General features: G+C 37.7%; 1 protein-coding gene across 5 annotated transcripts in view; it reads left to right on the forward strand.

Annotated features, from left to right (window-relative positions):
• Window positions 1–17,695, forward strand: part of MAP2K5 (mitogen-activated protein kinase kinase 5) — a 243,722-nt gene that overhangs the window by 126,428 nt on the left and 99,599 nt on the right. For all 5 annotated transcript variants that reach the window (XM_037502787.1, XM_037502788.1, XM_037502789.1 and 2 more), the window contains exons 14-16: window positions 881–954; window positions 1,919–1,969; window positions 11,345–11,416. In XM_037502787.1, the coding sequence (XP_037358684.1) occupies window positions 881–954; window positions 1,919–1,969; window positions 11,345–11,416 (197 nt within the window). The remainder of the gene's footprint in view (window positions 1–880; window positions 955–1,918; window positions 1,970–11,344; window positions 11,417–17,695) is intronic.

The raw sequence follows: 17,695 nt of genomic DNA on the forward strand, positions 1-17,695 counted from the left end.
ATAAATAAATAAATAAATCTTTTAAAAAAAATGAACTGTTGGAGCAGGTGCTGTTATGTACCATCAAAAGTGGTGTGCTCTTGTCTTGCTTGGTGGGTTTAGTAGGCTTCTCGAATTCCTGAAAAGTCTTATTGTTGTCACTGATGATGCTTTGCAGAAAACCTTTGTGTCATTATTTGCCTTGGCAAAAGCCTATGTCAGTTCTTTTGTTAACTATAACAACAGTCAAAAATGATGAGTAAGGCAAGAGAAGCATAAATGGAACAAAGACTGATACCTGCACACATGCATTCACACACACATCTTTTAGATCGGTTTCTGAATTTTATCTGAGGTAGCATTTATCACATAAAACCGGGAAATAAAAATACTGCATTTTCTCCTTATTCCATTCAGATGTGACCTGTTACCATCAACATATGAATGAGGTTTTTCCTTGTTGGCTTCCCCTTGGCCTTACTGCTTCATAGATGGGAGGAGTAACTTGATGGATTTTCACACTGACAGCAACTAAGCCTTTTTGTATAAATCCTTTGTAATAAGATTACAGTTCCTTATCTATCTGCTTTTCCTTGAAGGCCAGGGATCAGGTGATGGTCATATTTACTGTAGTTGGGAACCAAGATTTTATTTGACTTTCACTTTAAATACACTCTTACTTCCATAGAAACCAGATATTGTTGGAAGTGGGGGAGTTAGGACCTTACATTTTGCCTCCAGATAAAATGCTTTGCATTAACTTTGTGATCAGAATTCTTGGTTGAACAGATGATGTCATTTCTGCATTATGGAATGGTGTGCATATATGCTTTTTTTTTTTTTAAGAATAAGCACTGTAGATGCAGAACTAGTTACCTGGACTTTTCTGGTCTCTTTTTAGATGTGAAGCCCTCCAATATGCTAGTAAACACAAGAGGACAGGTCAAGCTGTGTGATTTTGGAGTTAGCACTCAGGTAGGTCTCTTTATCCTCCCAATCTGCTCTTCTTTCTACAATGTCCACTTTTTATTTTTAATCTACTCTCTGGATTAAAAAATCATCTAGCTGCCAGACAAACAGAACTCTGCATCTTCTCCTTGGCTGGGAGTGTGTTATTCATTTTTAATCTCCAAGCGAGTTTCCTTCATCAGAATATGATTGTTCATTGTTTAATGACAGTAAAAACTGCTGATATTGTAATTACTACTTACGAATAGCAAACTTCATTGATATGCAGCTTTGATATGAAAGCGTTTTGGCCAGACAAAAGGGAGGGCAGAGTGGGAGCTGTGCCTGGGGAGCCCAACTGGTCCACAATAAAAATTAATATTGGGAGCAACAATAGTGGAGGGCCATTACAATGTGCAGCACAAATTTTAATTAATTTCCATTTTGGGCCTCCCCTGAGAAACCCGGTGATAGTGACCCATGAGCGTGCTGTGATGTTGATTTGAATTGCAGCCACCTTTACTCCCAGCCAAACACGAAGACCAAAGCGAAGGTCAACGTTGTATTATGAGTTGTCAAAGTCTGTTATCCCTCTAGCGTATTTAGTGTTCATTTCATTCTAGTAATGCAGGGGTTTCATTCACATCTTGAGCTATCTGACTAAAAAATGAGTGTGTTCAAATTCTACTTCAAATTGACTTTTTATATCAGCTGGGTTTGGGGTACTAAAGCGCTAAGCATCCTGTTTAAGTGAATTGTTTAAGGTTATCTGCTATAAACTGTAATGCTGTGCTTGTTTAAATTGGAAATCACATTCAAAAGAAAAGAGAGATTTAATCATTTTTAATGCCTTTGTAGATAAATTTGTTCCCTTTTACATAATTTTTAGTTGATTTATAGAAATGATGATTGTAGGTTAAATGAGGAATAATTGCCCATTTTATTTCCACATTATCTTTATATTGTTCTAACAGACTGTTTTGTCTCATAGCTGGTGAATTCTATAGCCAAGACGTATGTTGGAACAAATGCTTATATGGCGGTAAGTAAACTTATGCAAAAATAACATTTAAAACCAACATCTTTATCTTTATGTACTGGGTAATGTATAATTCGTGAATTAATTCCACAGTTTTAGCCTAACAGATCATAAATTACAAAGTCGATCCAGTCATGATCTGATTTTTTTTTTTAAGTCTTTCTAAAACATTAGGGCTTGTACAGAAACTATTAACTTACTGGCTTTGTTGACTTAACTGTTTGGTTCAAGTATAAAGTTGCTGAATGTGGAAATTTAAAATCTACAGAAAAATTACATGTATTAGTTTATTTAATTAATCCCCAAATATACCAAAATGTCCATTGATAAGGCTGGTTGTTATTTCCAGGAACACAAACATGCTTTGGCACCAGATGAAAATTAAATTATTGATGTGTGACCAACTTTTACTATGGATCTCTGAATGTCAGGGACAGCTGACAGTTTTCTTTAGAACTTCTACATTCTGTCTAATTGTTGGGTTCATGCATATTATAAGATAACTTATTTAGTTCCAGTGAAATAAGTTTACTAAGAGTAAAAATAGAACCGTAGAACTATTTCAAAAACCAGTGTGGACTTGGCTTTGACCTTTTCCTTTTTCCAGACTTTTAAAGTAAGGGAAGTTATTTATGTCCATGAACATGCTTTTGTTCATTGGTTCCCACAATCACTTCCAGAGTATGAAGGGAAAAGGGGAACACATGCAAGATATTTATCTAGTATCATTTTTGAGCAAAGCTTTGGTTTGTCTTAACATCTTAAGTTCAGTTTTTTTAATGAGGGTTCTTGATTTATTCAGGTAATCCATTTCATTTCTAACAGTCTTAATATATCATGAAGTTAAATGATGTTGATATGGATGGAATCCTAGGTCTTATTCTCTATATTCATTGTTTATATGTTGTTTTGATAAAAAGATGTTCATGTGGATGAAATCTTGGATTCTCAGAATAATACAAGGCATTTTTCCCATTGAGATACCAGAACAGGTAATATTTGTCTAGCATTGTTTTTTAAAAAAAATTCACCCTTTCTCATTTTTCCAGGTAATGTGAAATAAAAAAAAAAAACAATAAATTAACCTCTGAAGTCATATCAGTTTTCATAAAACTTAATCAACCTCCTAGTTCTATCAGGTTAGCTGAGGTTGGTGAACCTCCTTTATAATTAATAAAGCCCTGCCAAATGCTGCCGTTTCAGTCACTGAAAGACTATGGGACACTGATTTAAAAAAAAAAAAAAAACAACTATAAATGAAACAACTTCTCAACTACCCATCATGTTCTTAGGAGCTTTAAATTGATCTAATAATTAAATTGCATTATGTTTGAATGTTCAAATTCAGATTACAGTTGTCTTTCCCAGGTGTACATTGAAGAAATTACTTTTTTCCTTTTTGTTTATGGATGAATGTGATGCGTTCATCTGTTAATTGAAAATGTGAGGATTAAAATTATGAAACATTAGCTTAGATTGGCAAAGCAAAATTGCTTTGTTTCTTGGGTGAGTGAGTTCTAGTCATCAATTTCATAGTTCAAGCTGAAAAAAAGCATACCTCGGAATGAAGAGTGATAGCCTGACAGTGAACTTTACTAATTCAGTGGACTCTTATTGGCCACATACTTAACCATACTAGTACACAAATCATAGGTTGGCAGTGTGGGAGATGGAAATAAAAATTTTTATCGTCATGACTATTAATCCCTGCCTTCTATCTGCTGACAGTTTCAGGAGGCAGAAGGTTTGGGCTTTTCTTTTCTAGCAACAGTTGGCTTTTATTTTAACTGGTCTATTTTGTAACTTTGAGTTCTACATGAGAATCTTTGCCAAGGGTCAGCAAACCATAGCTCTCATATCAAATTGAGCTTACCACCTGTTTTTGTTAAGAAAGTTTTAAAATTGCATAGAATCAGACACACACACAAACAAATGAATGCATGTAAAACTGTGAAATCTGAATAAGCTTTGTAAATTGTACCAATGTCAACTTCCTGATTATCATACTGAACTATAGTACTACTGTTGGAGAGAACTAAATCTCTTGTGAATCAGTAAGTATTTCAAAATAAAAAATTATAGAGCAGCAACCAAGTATTTTATTGGAAGATGGCTACACCCATTTGTTTAGTATTATCTGTAGCTGCTTGGGCACTGCAATGGCAAAATGGACTAATTGTGAAAGTTACAGCAGAAACCATATGGCCCACAAAGTGAAAAATATTACTATTTGGCCCTTTACAGAAAAAATTTGCCAGTCTCTGGATTATGCCAGTGAAAGCTGTATCTGAAATGCAGTACCTACAATTAATCAATCAGTATTTACTGAGCACTTTCCTTGCTGTTAGCCAGGTGAGGTGGAACCACTCAGTTATCTACATAAGATACTGCCAGAATAGGATGCATGGCACTTTATATGACCACGCTAGATGTGACATAGTAAACACTTAGCTGCACCAAAAATACATTTAGGGAATAAGAAGGCTTATAGTATACAAATTTGACATACCAGCAATCTATGGTAAGGGCAGTTATAAAAGAGAGATCACTGTGGAAGGGTGAGTAAAGATTCATAGAAAGTAATGTGACTTGGATGGGGGTGGGGAAATGGGGTAGAAGACAAATAATAAATTGTGGGAATATATAATTAGAGATCATCTGATGTAATTCCCTCATTTTACATCTATTTTCCTTGCTTTATATTCATACATACCTCTGTACAGTGATAATAGCAACAATAATAATAGCTAACACTTAATTAGCACTATGTGCCAGTCACACTTCTAAACTCTTACATATATTAACTCTTTAAATCCTTACAACAACCCTATAAGGTACATAATATTCTCATTTTACAGATGAAGAAACCGAGGGATGGAACAGTTAAGTGACTGACCCTACCCAAATTCCTATAACTAATGGGTAGCAGAGTCAGGAATCAAACGTAAGTTCTCAGACTCCAGAGATGAACTCAGCTGTGATGCCTCTTGCTATATGCAAATTGTTTATGTGTCTCTCCAATCTAGTTTATGAACTTCACAGAGGGAGAGTTTATTCTGTTCCTCCTTTATATACAATCCTTCACACAGTGCTAAGTGAATAAGTTGATTTATGAAAGCTGCATTCCAAAAGTGACTTGTTCACTAATTATAAGAGATTATTTAAATTTTTGTATTAAATATCTTACTTGTATTATAAAGCATAGACAGTCCACCCCATCCCCCACCCCCTGATTACTCAGATACAGCCAACTATACCGTTCCAATTTTGAAATGAAAATAAAGAAATAGCCTTGCGTATGTGAACAGTCTCACTTCACATTCCTGTATCTTAAAGTTTAGGACTGAAGAAATGATAATTGGGAAAAAGTCAGGGAGGGTTTATATAAGCTCTAAGTCATTAAAAACACCACCAATTTACGGGCATATTAAACAGTGGAACTTGTAGAAGACTTGAAAAGTCACCTGGCCCAAACCACCTCATTCACCAATGAGGAGACAGATCTGGAAAGTAAAGTGACATATTCAAAGGACATGCTATTTTTTAGGAACAAATAATTATGTTCAATAGAAATTTTAATCAAAAGCAAGAAAGACTTTCTACTACATTTTATAAGAAAGAATTACAAAAGAAATCGAGAAGACATTGGGAAGCTTATATTAAACTAAACTATATCTCAACAATTCTAATGACTAAAAAAGTTACTTTATTTTAAAGATAGAAGTTAAATAAATAAATAAAAATAGAAGTCCCTAACATGTAAACACACTGCTAAGTAATTGTAGCTCATTATAATTTTTTTTAAAGATTATTTATTTATGCATACAAGAACTGGGGCACAGGCCAGATGCATGGGAGGGTGAGAGGACTCACTAGAGACAGAGCGGGGAACAGAACAGGCAGACTGACGAAATACACTGCTGAGGGGAGCAGCGGGCGAGACAGGAGAGGTCTGCCGCGCCATGCGGGACCCTCACCGGCAGGCCGGGGTCCAACTAGCACTGCAGAGGCTGCGGACAGCTTCACAGAGCTGCGCTCAACCGCTGCGCCACCAGGGAGGCCCTGCTCATTATAATTTTTAAGAATCAAATATAAAAGTTTGATGTTATTTTTAAGAATAACCAAAGTAAACTCTCACCCCAAAACTTGGCCTTTGGGATCAGAAAGTCTATCTAAATGACTGTTATCTCCTGATCATTATTTTTCTACCTGGGCTCTTCTGTCCTCTTTATTCCTTACTCAAAATAAAACCTGTTCAGATCAACTCAAATGGCCATATTCATATGGTGATGGCCATGATGATGAGTGGCAGGAGACTAACATTTACTGAACAATCCCCCTCTGTATATGTTCAGTCCAACATATTGCGTGGATTCATTTATTCTTCACACAACCCCATAAGCTTATATATATTATTATTACATATATATAGGCATAATTAGGAAATCAAAGGTGGAATAAGTTTAATTAGTCCATGGTTTCAGGGTTGGCAAGAAGTGATGCGTGCTTCTAGTTTCTATTAATAGCAGGTTATATTATTTATATCAAGTTTTCTGCTGAAAAATGCTTGTTAAGATATTTAGAAAACCATCTCAAATATAAGGAAGAGCTAAAAAGACAATGGCAGCTTCCAGGACAATTTTCAGATGGAATCCTACAACAGAGGGGAGCAGAATGTCAGATCACCAAAGCTTTTTCCTGAAGGCATTGTTCTAGTACACAGCTGTGAATGATCTGGGAAGCCCACCTAAGGCAGAGGGTCTCAGAGATCCCCAGATCATGCTGGAAACTTGAAGGGCCCACTCTCAGTTTAAGAGCAAACCAGAGATAAAGCTGTTTTTCCTTCCGGAGCTGTTTCACCTCTGACTCCAGAACCCTGGCATGGTCTGCTTACACAGGGATATTTTGACTTAAAATAGTCCCCATCAACCTAAAGTATTTGTGCATACTTCATTTATTCTCTGAGTTCCTTCTGTGGGAAAGGAATTTTTCTGAGGGTAAATTTCTTTCTCAGAAGAGATAAGGGATGCCTGCTTATCTGTCTGCTTTTGAAAAATAGACCCTCGGGTATTGGGTTGTAAAAGGAGACAAACCTGGGATGACTTAAGTAAATACAAGCCCTGCTTAAGTCCTGAGTCTTGGAAAGTGACTGCAAAGTGTGGAGTGCATTTTTCAACTTGGAGCACTGTCCTTTAAGATCCACTCTAAACTACTTTTTATTTCAATCACCACTCCTTACTGTTCTTGTTAGGAACAGACCAGGGTCTTTCCCCCCTACACTTAAACCTTAGTACAGCATTGCTTCAGACACCTATAATTTTTCCTGTTATTTAGCTTTACACACTAGTGACATGTGTCATGTCAGAAAGTAACCTGACTTTAGCTTTTTAGCTACAAAGTGTCCATCGTTGATCTTCTGTCAGTAGTATGGTTTCTGGTGGCTGGTTTTGTTTGTCTTCAGAGGGGAGAGGAGAAAGCAGACAGACTTCAAACATGAGAACAAATATGATGCAGCCTCAGGCCATGAAGTCCTGGCTTCATAATTCAAAAATGGACTGGGGTTTCTCTTGTACTAATGTCTATTTCAGTGGCTGGAGTGCACTTCCCAACTCTCTCTACCATACATGCATTCTCTAGGATAGACCTTTACCAGACCTGCTTTGACTGAGCATTCTGACCTAACCACATCACAATAATTAGACCAGTGCAAGGTTGTTAGACTCTCATCCTTAAGGACTTCTCTTATTTGCCACCTGATATCTGCAAACATCACTTTTTCTGTTTTTCCTTTTAAAATTATTTTAATTTTTCTATGCTTTATTTTCTGCTTACAGTTTGCACTGCTTTGGTAGTTAAGTGGGCACACGTTATGAATGTAGTCTAATTGTCCTGCCCAAATCTTTGGTAGGTGCATCCACTTTTATTCATTTTTTCTATACTCTGGATAAAGTTCTATGTATTTATCATAGCAGTGGAATGAAGAAAAGAGAGAAAAAGGAAGGAAGAGAGAAAGACAAAATTTGGTTATTTTTTAAACAATTCCAGAGGATTTTAAGATTTTCATGTTTGCTGTAAGTTCTTGATGGACATGAAAAGCAGTAATATGGGGAAAGTTATATTAGTAGAACATTCCACGGAACTTAATAATTAGTTGCTGCTTAGAACTAAATGTGCGGAAAACAGCTATGGGATCTCTTCAGTGAGCAACTCAGTGACTGCACACCAGCTGTGTGCCAGGCCTGGTGGTAGGCATGCAAGGAGTAAGATACTTTATCTCTTAAGAAAAAGTCTAGAAAATAGATGATTACGACACAGTGTAATAATTGAATAGTAACGATAGGAACAACACTTAAACAAATTATAGTAGGAATTGTCACCAAAATAAGGAGGCCCTTGAACATGGCCCATAAAAGAAGTATTCACTAAACAAAGAGGCGTTGCCTCTACAGTTTGACTGGAGCTGAGTATACCAAGAATCACCCAGAGAAATTACTTTTTTTTTTTTAATGGCGTTCCCCAGGCCTATCCCTAGAAGTTCTGATTCAGAAAGTTCATCTATAATCAGTACCTCAGGCAGTTAATTTTGTGATGGTTAATCTGAGGACTGCATTTTCAGAATACCTGTTGGAGACTAAGGCGTGGCTCTTCAGACATCTGGTTCTGGTACAATTTGACACACTATCAGGATCTCTGATTTTGCAGTCTGGCATGGGTTTTGAATACTGACTTTTCTATGCTTAATCAATAGCTTTAGACTTGGGCAAGTCACTTAATCTTAATAAGCCTCAGTTTTTAACTCTTTAAAACGAGGACAATAACATCTTAACTTTGCAAGATTGTTATTGTAGAGGATGCAATTGATCTAGCCCTATGTCTGGCAGATACTAGGTGGTCATTAAATACTAACTACTCCTATACTTAATTGTACAAACTAAACCTCTCCATCTCTCATTTTCTTCATCTGTTAAATAAAGATGATAGTGTCACCTAATAAATGAGTGTTTATGAATCTAAAGTGAGATGTGCATGAAAAGTCCTTAAAACAATACCTGGCACGTGAAAATTCTTCAGTAAATGTACATAGTGATGTTGATAGTGATATTGATGATAATGGTGATGACAGCAGCATTACTCCTTTAATTGGCTGGCAACTTCCATGAGAATATATCCTAGTATCCTATGAATTCACTAGAATTGGCTTAAGAGGTTCAATCATATGTGAACAAGGAACTTGGGAAACGATGTTGTGGAGGACTAGAACATAAAAAGAAAAAGTATTAGGAGGCTGGAATGACCACGTCTATTAGCAGCTGTGAGAAATGGTCACATGACACTTGGCCCTTGGGAAGAATTACTCTTGGTAGGAAAAGGATTTTACAAATTAAAGAAATAAATAAAGGAAGGGAAATAAGACGATCCATCCTGCTACCTCAGGGCAGGGCTTTATTTAATTTTATGGAAAGTGGTCCCTGGAGAAGGCAGCAAATACACTGAGGTATCCCAGTAGGTTGGAGTGGGAGGTAATCTGGGTCCCAGATAAACTAACTCCCCGAGATGTGGGACTGTACCAACTCATCTAAGAGTGTCTGACACTCACCCCTGCTCTATCCCCTGCTACAGTGGTAGCTGCCCACTTCCTCTCTCTGCAGTAGACAGGCTCCCCCAACCCCAGCTAGTCTTAAGAGTGTCCATGAAAGATGATGACTATAGAGGCTGCCAGAAACTCTAGGAATGGTACAGAGAATAGAATTCTGTCTTGCGCACCAAGAGTTCTGATCTTAGCCTGGCCACGATTGGCTCTGTAACCTTGAGCAACTCATCCACCTCCATGAAACCTCAGTGTCTCTTACTCATTTGCTCATGGGTTCATTCAAAATACTTCTATATAATACCTTACTGAATATAGGGGAAACAAGTAAGGATCAGGAAAAAAAATAACAATAATAATAAATAAGCAAACAAAATTAGCAGGCAACTATAAATCAGAGACATTCTGTAAGGGGGGGAAGCATGGGGATCAAAACGGGGAAGCAAAGAGCACAAGCGACTACAGTGATGATTCATGGGTGAATTGGTGGTGAGAATTTATGGAGACTATACCTGAGAGGAGAAAGCATTCATTGTACAAAAATGAACAATGATGTAAAAAAAAAAAATATATATATATATATATATTTAAATCTTACTGAGTTTCAAATCCTGGAGAAAGAGAGAAACCAGGCAACACCTACTTCTTAAGTATGAAATGATTCTTGCTCAAGTACAGAGAGTGTGTTAGTGGTGCTCTAGACCAGAAATTTGCTACCTATCTTAAATAGAGGACCAACAGTCTGAAATGGACCTTCAGGCCATTCCTTATTTCATATAAAAAAAAAAAACCCTTGTAAGTGGAATAAAAATGTTGAAGAGTAGATTAATGTAGGCAAGGGAATTATGGATGTTCTTTGTACCAGTCTTTTTTTTTTTTTTTCTTTTTTTTTATTAAAGGCATGTTATTTATTTATTTATTTATTTGTTTGTTTGCTTGCTTTGTTTATACATGCACTGGGTACAGTCAGAAGCGCGGGAGGGTGAGAGAATTCACCAGAGCCAGAGCGGGGAGCAGAGCAGGCAGAAGGACCGAAGTACACTGCTGAGGGGAGCAGCGGGTGGCAGGAGAGGTCTGCGCACCATGTGGGACCCTCCTCCGGTGACCGGGGAGCAGCCGGGGATTGAACCGGCGCCGCTGAGGCTGCGGGCAGCTTCGCAACCCAGCGCTCAACCGCTGCGCCACCGGGGAGGCCCCTCTTTGTACCAGTCTTGATCTTTCAACTTTACTCTAAAGTGAAAATGATTCCCAAGTAAAAAGTTTAAAAACTAAAAATAAAAGAAATCCTGTTGATCCAATCCCATCTATCAAAATGCAAATCAGTTGTTCTGTTATAGAATGTTTCATAATTTGTTGCTTCACAATTAAGACCACTGGATTTGGAGAGCGAGGATCTGAATTCAAGTTTCAGCTCATTAACTAGTTTAGGACTTGCCTAAATTATTTCACCATGCTGAGCCTTGCTTTTCTTCATCTATAAAATAGGGCTAATAAAGTCTTCCTTGCAAGGACTTGTGAGGATTCAATGAGATATATGTGTGTGTGTATGTGTGTGTGTATGAGTAGATAGATAGATAGATAGATAGATAGATAGATAGATAGATAGATAGATAGATAGATAGATAGATCTGTTATCTATATAATACACACATATACATTAATACAGAACTATAAAATTGCGGTTCGTAAAGTACTGTGCAAGGTTCCTGCCTTAGCTGAGCTCATGTCAGTATATGTGCTTCTTCAAGTAGCTTACATCAACTCACAAGCTCCCTTCTGTTTTTTCGTAGCCTGAAAGAATTTCAGGGGAGCAATATGGAATCCATTCTGATGTCTGGAGCTTAGGAATCTCTTTCATGGAGGTATGTTGTTGTTTGCAAAGAGATTTTTCTATGCATGTGTGCACTAATGTGTTCCATTGGGAAGAATGAAGATTTTAAACACAAAAAATAAACCCCCAATGTGTTATTTGTATGTGTACACAGTTTAAAGTCCTTAATTTGATATCCTTAGGAATAAACTGTTCTTTTCTCACAGATCACCTGTATATAAAACTTACCTGAAATATTTCTTAAAATACACATTCCCAGACTCCATCCAAGACCAATTAAATTCAAATCTCTAAGAACCTACTTTCTTAACCTGTCCCTGGGTTATCCGTATACATACTGAGTCTGAAAAACCTGTATTCTAAGGGAGATTCCAGAAAAATTCCTAGTGATGATAGTCTTCGACTATAAAACTTCCAATGGTGATTACTTTAAAGAGTATAACCCTGCTCATGTGGAGGTACAAGTTCTAAAGGTTTTGAAAAAAAAGAGCCATCTTGTTCCCAAGTGGTCTTGCCATGTATTGGAGGTAGACATAGTATGACCTGGGGGAGGATAAGGGGTATGTATTTAGCACAGTTTGAATATCTTTACTCTTTATAGCTGTATTTAGAATGGACTTTATCTTAGTGTGCCACATGTAGCCGCTTTAGAACTCCATACTAAGGTTCCCACACAGTGACAGTCATCTGTAAGGAAACGCATGTGATTTAAATTCGAAGGACATCTGGCTCAATTTGAGTTTACCATCGAGGCCAGTCTGGACATTCACCAGTGCTTCAAGAATCATTTCTTACACACTTCAATTCTAATAAAGGAAAACTTTTTTAAAAAAGTAGAAAGGACTCTTTAAATAATAACACAGATAGAGTTGCAATCACAATTTTATCACCTTTTTTGGGTCAAATACTTTTTCTGTGATTTTTGTAACGCATGAATGCAATTGAATTTGTTCACACTCAATCCAGCTGTACTCTAGGAAGAAGGCAAAAATAAAGTATTCAATGTTTATTAAACCATATTATTTTGTTCTTTCAGAAAAGGGTACCTAAAAGGAAATATAATTTGTGTGCATCTGCTGAGAGGTTAGCAATAATGGTGGACAGATCCTCAGAACTGAAACTCCAATAGAATCCTGAAGGGCTTGTTCAGTGGACCTGTTTTAAGGGAAACTAATGCTTTTCTTTGTGGGGCTCAGGCCTTGCTGTTGTAGGCCTATTTTAAGACGTTATCAGCCTGTATACAATAAACAAACGCTAGATATATCATACAACATTTATAAATATGAAAGTATTTCCAAATATAGAAATAAGAATCCTAGATTGGAAATGAAAGACCAAGATGGCACTACTATCTTTGTTTTGTTACTAACTTTCTAGGTGGTCCTGTGTGAGTTACTACCCCTCATGGGGCCTCAGTTTCTTCATCTATAAAATAGGGGTCTCTAAGCTTCTTTCCAGAGTAACATTCTGTGAGTCTAAGCAGTCTGCTATTGTCTCTCTTTAACTTTCTGCAATAACTCTAGAGTGGTGTGACTTAGACAGTGCTACAGCCTAGCATGTCATGATAAGCAGAGGCATAGCAATACCGAGAGAAAGCATAACTAACAAATTTCAGATTATGAGCACACAGAAATAGTCATCATTCATTCCTTCCACATGCATTTTTGAAATTCCTGCTATGCCCGCTAGATAGGCAGTGAGGATTTTGTGAAGAAAAGACATTCCACTCTTGACTCTCCTGGAGTTGCATTTGGTGAGGGGTGAAGTGTGAGAATGAAAGCAGAAGGATAATTAAATATATAATCTACCAAATGGTAATAAGTCCTATGGAGAAAAGCATAGTATTCATTTCTGATAAGATAACCTTATAGCAGAGACTTGAATGATGTGAAAGGAAGGGGCCATCAAACAACAGCAAACACAGCAGCACTAAGATGGAGTTTGGCACATTTAAGTAAAGCAGAGATATTAAAATGACTAGAGCAGAGTTAGTGATGGAAAGTGATACACTTGGTGGGTGGCCAGAGGTCAAAACATGTACAGCCTTGTAGCCATAATAAGGCTCTGAATTACATTATCAAAGGATCCTTGGGTGCTTTGAGGAGTACAGGTTACAGAGGAGCAAGCACAAAAAGAATGACATCAGTTAAGGTAGGTAGGCAGGCACATAATACACACATAAACAGAGAGACGTAAATAGATGCCCAATTAAAGAACATATTTCTAGAACAATTTCTAGCACATTGAACTGCATGTCTAAGGGGCCTCCCTGGTGGCGTAAGGGGTTAAGCACAGCATTTTGAAGCAACCCGCAGCCTCTGCAGCAGTGGTTCAATCCCAGGCCGGCCAGGGAGCAACCCACATGGCGCAGCAGACCTCTCTTGTCTTGCCCACTGCCCTCCTGAGCAGTGTATTTCGGTCAGTCTGCCTGTTCTGTTCCCCACTCTGTCTCTGGTGAATCCTCTCACCCTCCCTCACATCTGGCCTGGACCCCGGTTCTTGTATAAATAAATAAATAAATCCCCCAAAAAAAAAGTTTAAAAAAAAAAGGATTATACAACATAACCAAGTGAGACTTATTTCAGAGACACAAGGATGATTCAACATCCAAGGATGATTCAACATTCCAGAGACACAAGGATGATTCAACATCCAAAAGTCAGTAAATGTAATTTACCACATCAACAAATAGAAAAAGAAAAGCCATGTGATATTATCAATAAACAAAGAAAGCATTTGATAAAGTTCAACATCAATTTATGATGAAAGCCCTTGAAAAACTTGGGAACATATCTCAACATAATAAAAATCCATACGTGACAAACCCACAGACAACATCTTTCTTAATAGAGAAAAACTGGCAGCCTTTACACTAAGATCCAGTGCAAGACATGGATATTCACTCTCACCACTACTATTCAACATAGTACTAGAAGTCCTAGCAAAAGCAACTTGGCAAGAGAAAGACATAAAATGAATCCAAATAAAGAGAGAAGAAGTAAAACTACCATTTTTGCAGATAATGGGATAATACAGAGAGAGAACCCTAAAAAAATCCACAGAAAAATGAATTAAAACAATAAACCAACTCAGTACAGCAGCAGGTTACAAATCAATACACAAAAGCAGTTGCCTTCCTATATGCAGACAATTAGCCTATGAGGAAGAAATTAAGAAAGCCAGTCCATTTGCAATTATAAACATCAACAACAAAAAAAAATTAAATACCTGGGAATAAACCTAACAAAGGAGATGAAGGACCTATACAAGGAAAATTATAAAACATTGTTAAAAGAAATAGAAGAAGACACAAAGAAATGGAAAGACATGGGTTGGAAGAATTGACATTATCAAAATTACCAGCTACCCAAAGCAATTTACAGACTCAGTGCAATTCCAATAAAAATTGAGATGGTGTTCTTCAAAGAAATGGAACAAATATTGCTGAAATTGACATGGAATCACTAAAGCTCCAAATAGACAAAGCTCTCCTGACTGAAAAAGGAAAGAATGGGGGCATTCTAGAAATGGATCTGCCATATGACCCACCTATTCCAGTCCTAGGGAGCCACCCAAAGAACTCAAAATAATTTGAAAGGAAACCTGCACTTCTATGTTTATTGCACCACAATTCACAATAGCCAAGATTTGAAAACAATCTAAATGCCCCAAAACAGATAAATGGATCAAGAAGATATGGTATACATGAATGAAATACCACTCACAAATCAAAAAAGATAAATGCATGCCATTTGCAGCAACAGGGATGGAGCTGGAAGGGTTGATGTTTAGTGAAATAAGTTAGAAGCAAAAAAGGTAAATATTGAATGGTTTCACTTATATGTGGAATATAGGAAAAAACAAAAAGTCAAAGACAAATCTTGAAAACTGACCATAGATATAAGGTATCCATGAAGAGAGGGGTAGACCGAGTGCTGAGAAGAGATGAAAATGGAGCTAGGGGTGTGGGGGCAGAACAAGGGAATATGGTGATAGACTATGGGTGTTTTAGTGGTGGGAGTACTACAATGACCACACCTGAAGAGAGAAATCATATATTGTCCAAAAATTAGACTAAAAAAAAAATAAATGAAACTTGAGTAACAAATGGTCTCCTGAAACATAGTTGACTTAGTCAGAGACAAATTGTTTCTCTTCTGTTTATTCTTTTAAAACAAGATTCCCTTTCTAGATGTACACTCTGAAGAGCAGAAACTTTCACTCATTCAGTACTTATTACTTAAGCACTTATCATGTGTCAGACCTTGGAGAGTGGAGCACACAAAGCTGAGAAAAACCTACCTGTGGGACTGTCTTCAACAAAGATGTTTATGAAGTGCTCTGAGCCCCCGAGAGTGGTGGCAAGATGGACTTCTCAAAGGAGTTGACAGTTGCTCTTGAAGGGCTAGTACTGCAGGGAGTTTGTCACTAGGAGAAGTGAGAAGATCCTTCCTACCTCCTTCAGCACACTCTGTAAACATTTCAGGAAAGATCAGATGTCAAAGTTTGCAACATCTGTCCTAATGCCTTTCACTACCTGTTTGTGTGGATACCTTCCTCGGAATGCTTTGAACACATTTATTTCCCTGGAGTACCTGTGGTAAATAAACAAATGGGATGAAGATATAGTAACCTAACCAAAGGACTTTTTTCTGAAATTACACAAGCATCAGATGGAGATAAGACAGGAGCTTATGTTCTCAAGGGATTGTGTTCTCAATCCCTTCTACCTCTGTCTGTCAGTCCCCACCCGTTCCTTCAACTCCTGGCCCATGCCTGAGGTCTGGTGATGCCAGAGTCAGAAGGTTGGCTTCATTGTTTTGAATTTCTAAAATAACAAGGTTCACCCTTGCTTGCCCCCTTATATTGCCTCTTCCCTTGTTAATGTGCTGTCATAGTCCCCATGGGGAGTCATAACAAGGCCTCTCGCCACACTCTTTCATCAAAGATGATGCTACTTGCTACGGAAATGTACCATTAAAAAAGTCACACCCAGGTGCATTTGTGCCTTAAGCAAAGAATCTTTAATATCAGACTATCTTTTATACAGGGACACTACTGCCCCCATCTCCTCTCAGTTCAGCATTCCTCGGTTTGTGAGATAGAGTGGACTGCCACCAGTATATTGTCAGCTATCTATATAGTGTGTGGAATAGGTAGAAGTAACAGAGATGAAAATTACCCTTAAGAAGGGGAGAAAATGTGATCATTCAGCTTGGTTAGAGCTTGGCATTTTTACTAGATGAGAGGAATAGAGCCGTTTTCTGTTTTTTGTTTATGGTTTTTCAACTCAGATTTTGAAACGTGTGGTAGTCCTCCTCATTTGGGTTTGTTATAGAACCAAATAAGGACCATTACCATATATGGGGTTTGTGTAGGCTCAACTTTGTAATGGAGAAAAGAACCCTTGTGGAAATTGCACTTCTCATAAATTGCACTTTTCACTTTTGTGAAACAAAAGGAGTCAGTGCAGGCATGCAGAAAAGAAAGAAAGAAAGAAAGAAAGAAAGAGAGAAAGAGAGAAAGAGAGAAAGAGGGAGGGAGGGAGGGAGGGAGGGAGGGAGGGAGGGAGGGAGGGAGGGAGGGAGGGAGGGAGGGAGGAAGGGAAAGAAAGAAAAAAGAAGTGTTACCCACTCACCAGGGTACAACATTCCTGAGCTAAGGCATATGAAGGAATTACATGCCCCAGATTATTTCTTTCACTTCTAAAAAGTTTGCACTGATTCAGTTGGCCAGGTGATTTTTAGGACTATTCACCCTGATGGTTGCTATTTTAGACTTAAGAGCTAAACTTTAAAACTTTTTACCAACTCTGATGATTTTACTTAATTCCTAGGGGTGGAGAATACCTGAAACATTTTAGGGCACAATTTCTTTTTTTCTATTTTCCTTTTTTTTCTGTTTTTTTTTTTTTAATGTTTTGTTTTTATTTTTTTTTTAAGATTTATTTTATTTATACAAGAACCGGGGTACAGGCCAGATGTATGGGGCTGGGGGGGGGCGGCGGTGGGGCGAGAGGATTCACCAGAGACAGAGCGGGGAACAGAACAGGCAGACTGACGAAATACACCACTGAGGGGAAGCAGCGGGCGAGAAAGGAGATATCTGCCACGCCAGGGCACAATTTCATATTCCCACTGGCTGCTCAGTGCTTATTACCTCTTCTCCCACAGAATGTCTTGAAGAGGGAGTCCCACTGTTGTTTGTCGCTAGTCTCTCCATATTCTTTCTGTCATTTAAGTCACAAAACAGTGACATTTGCAAAGCTGATCCTCCTATAGCCTTGCATTCACAGTATCCAGGATGACAT

The sequence above is a fragment of the Talpa occidentalis genome, unplaced genomic scaffold, assembly GCF_014898055.3.
Source record: "Talpa occidentalis isolate TD23 unplaced genomic scaffold, MPIMG_talOcc4v2.1 talOcc4.11, whole genome shotgun sequence".
NCBI lineage: Eukaryota > Metazoa > Chordata > Mammalia > Eulipotyphla > Talpidae > Talpa > Talpa occidentalis.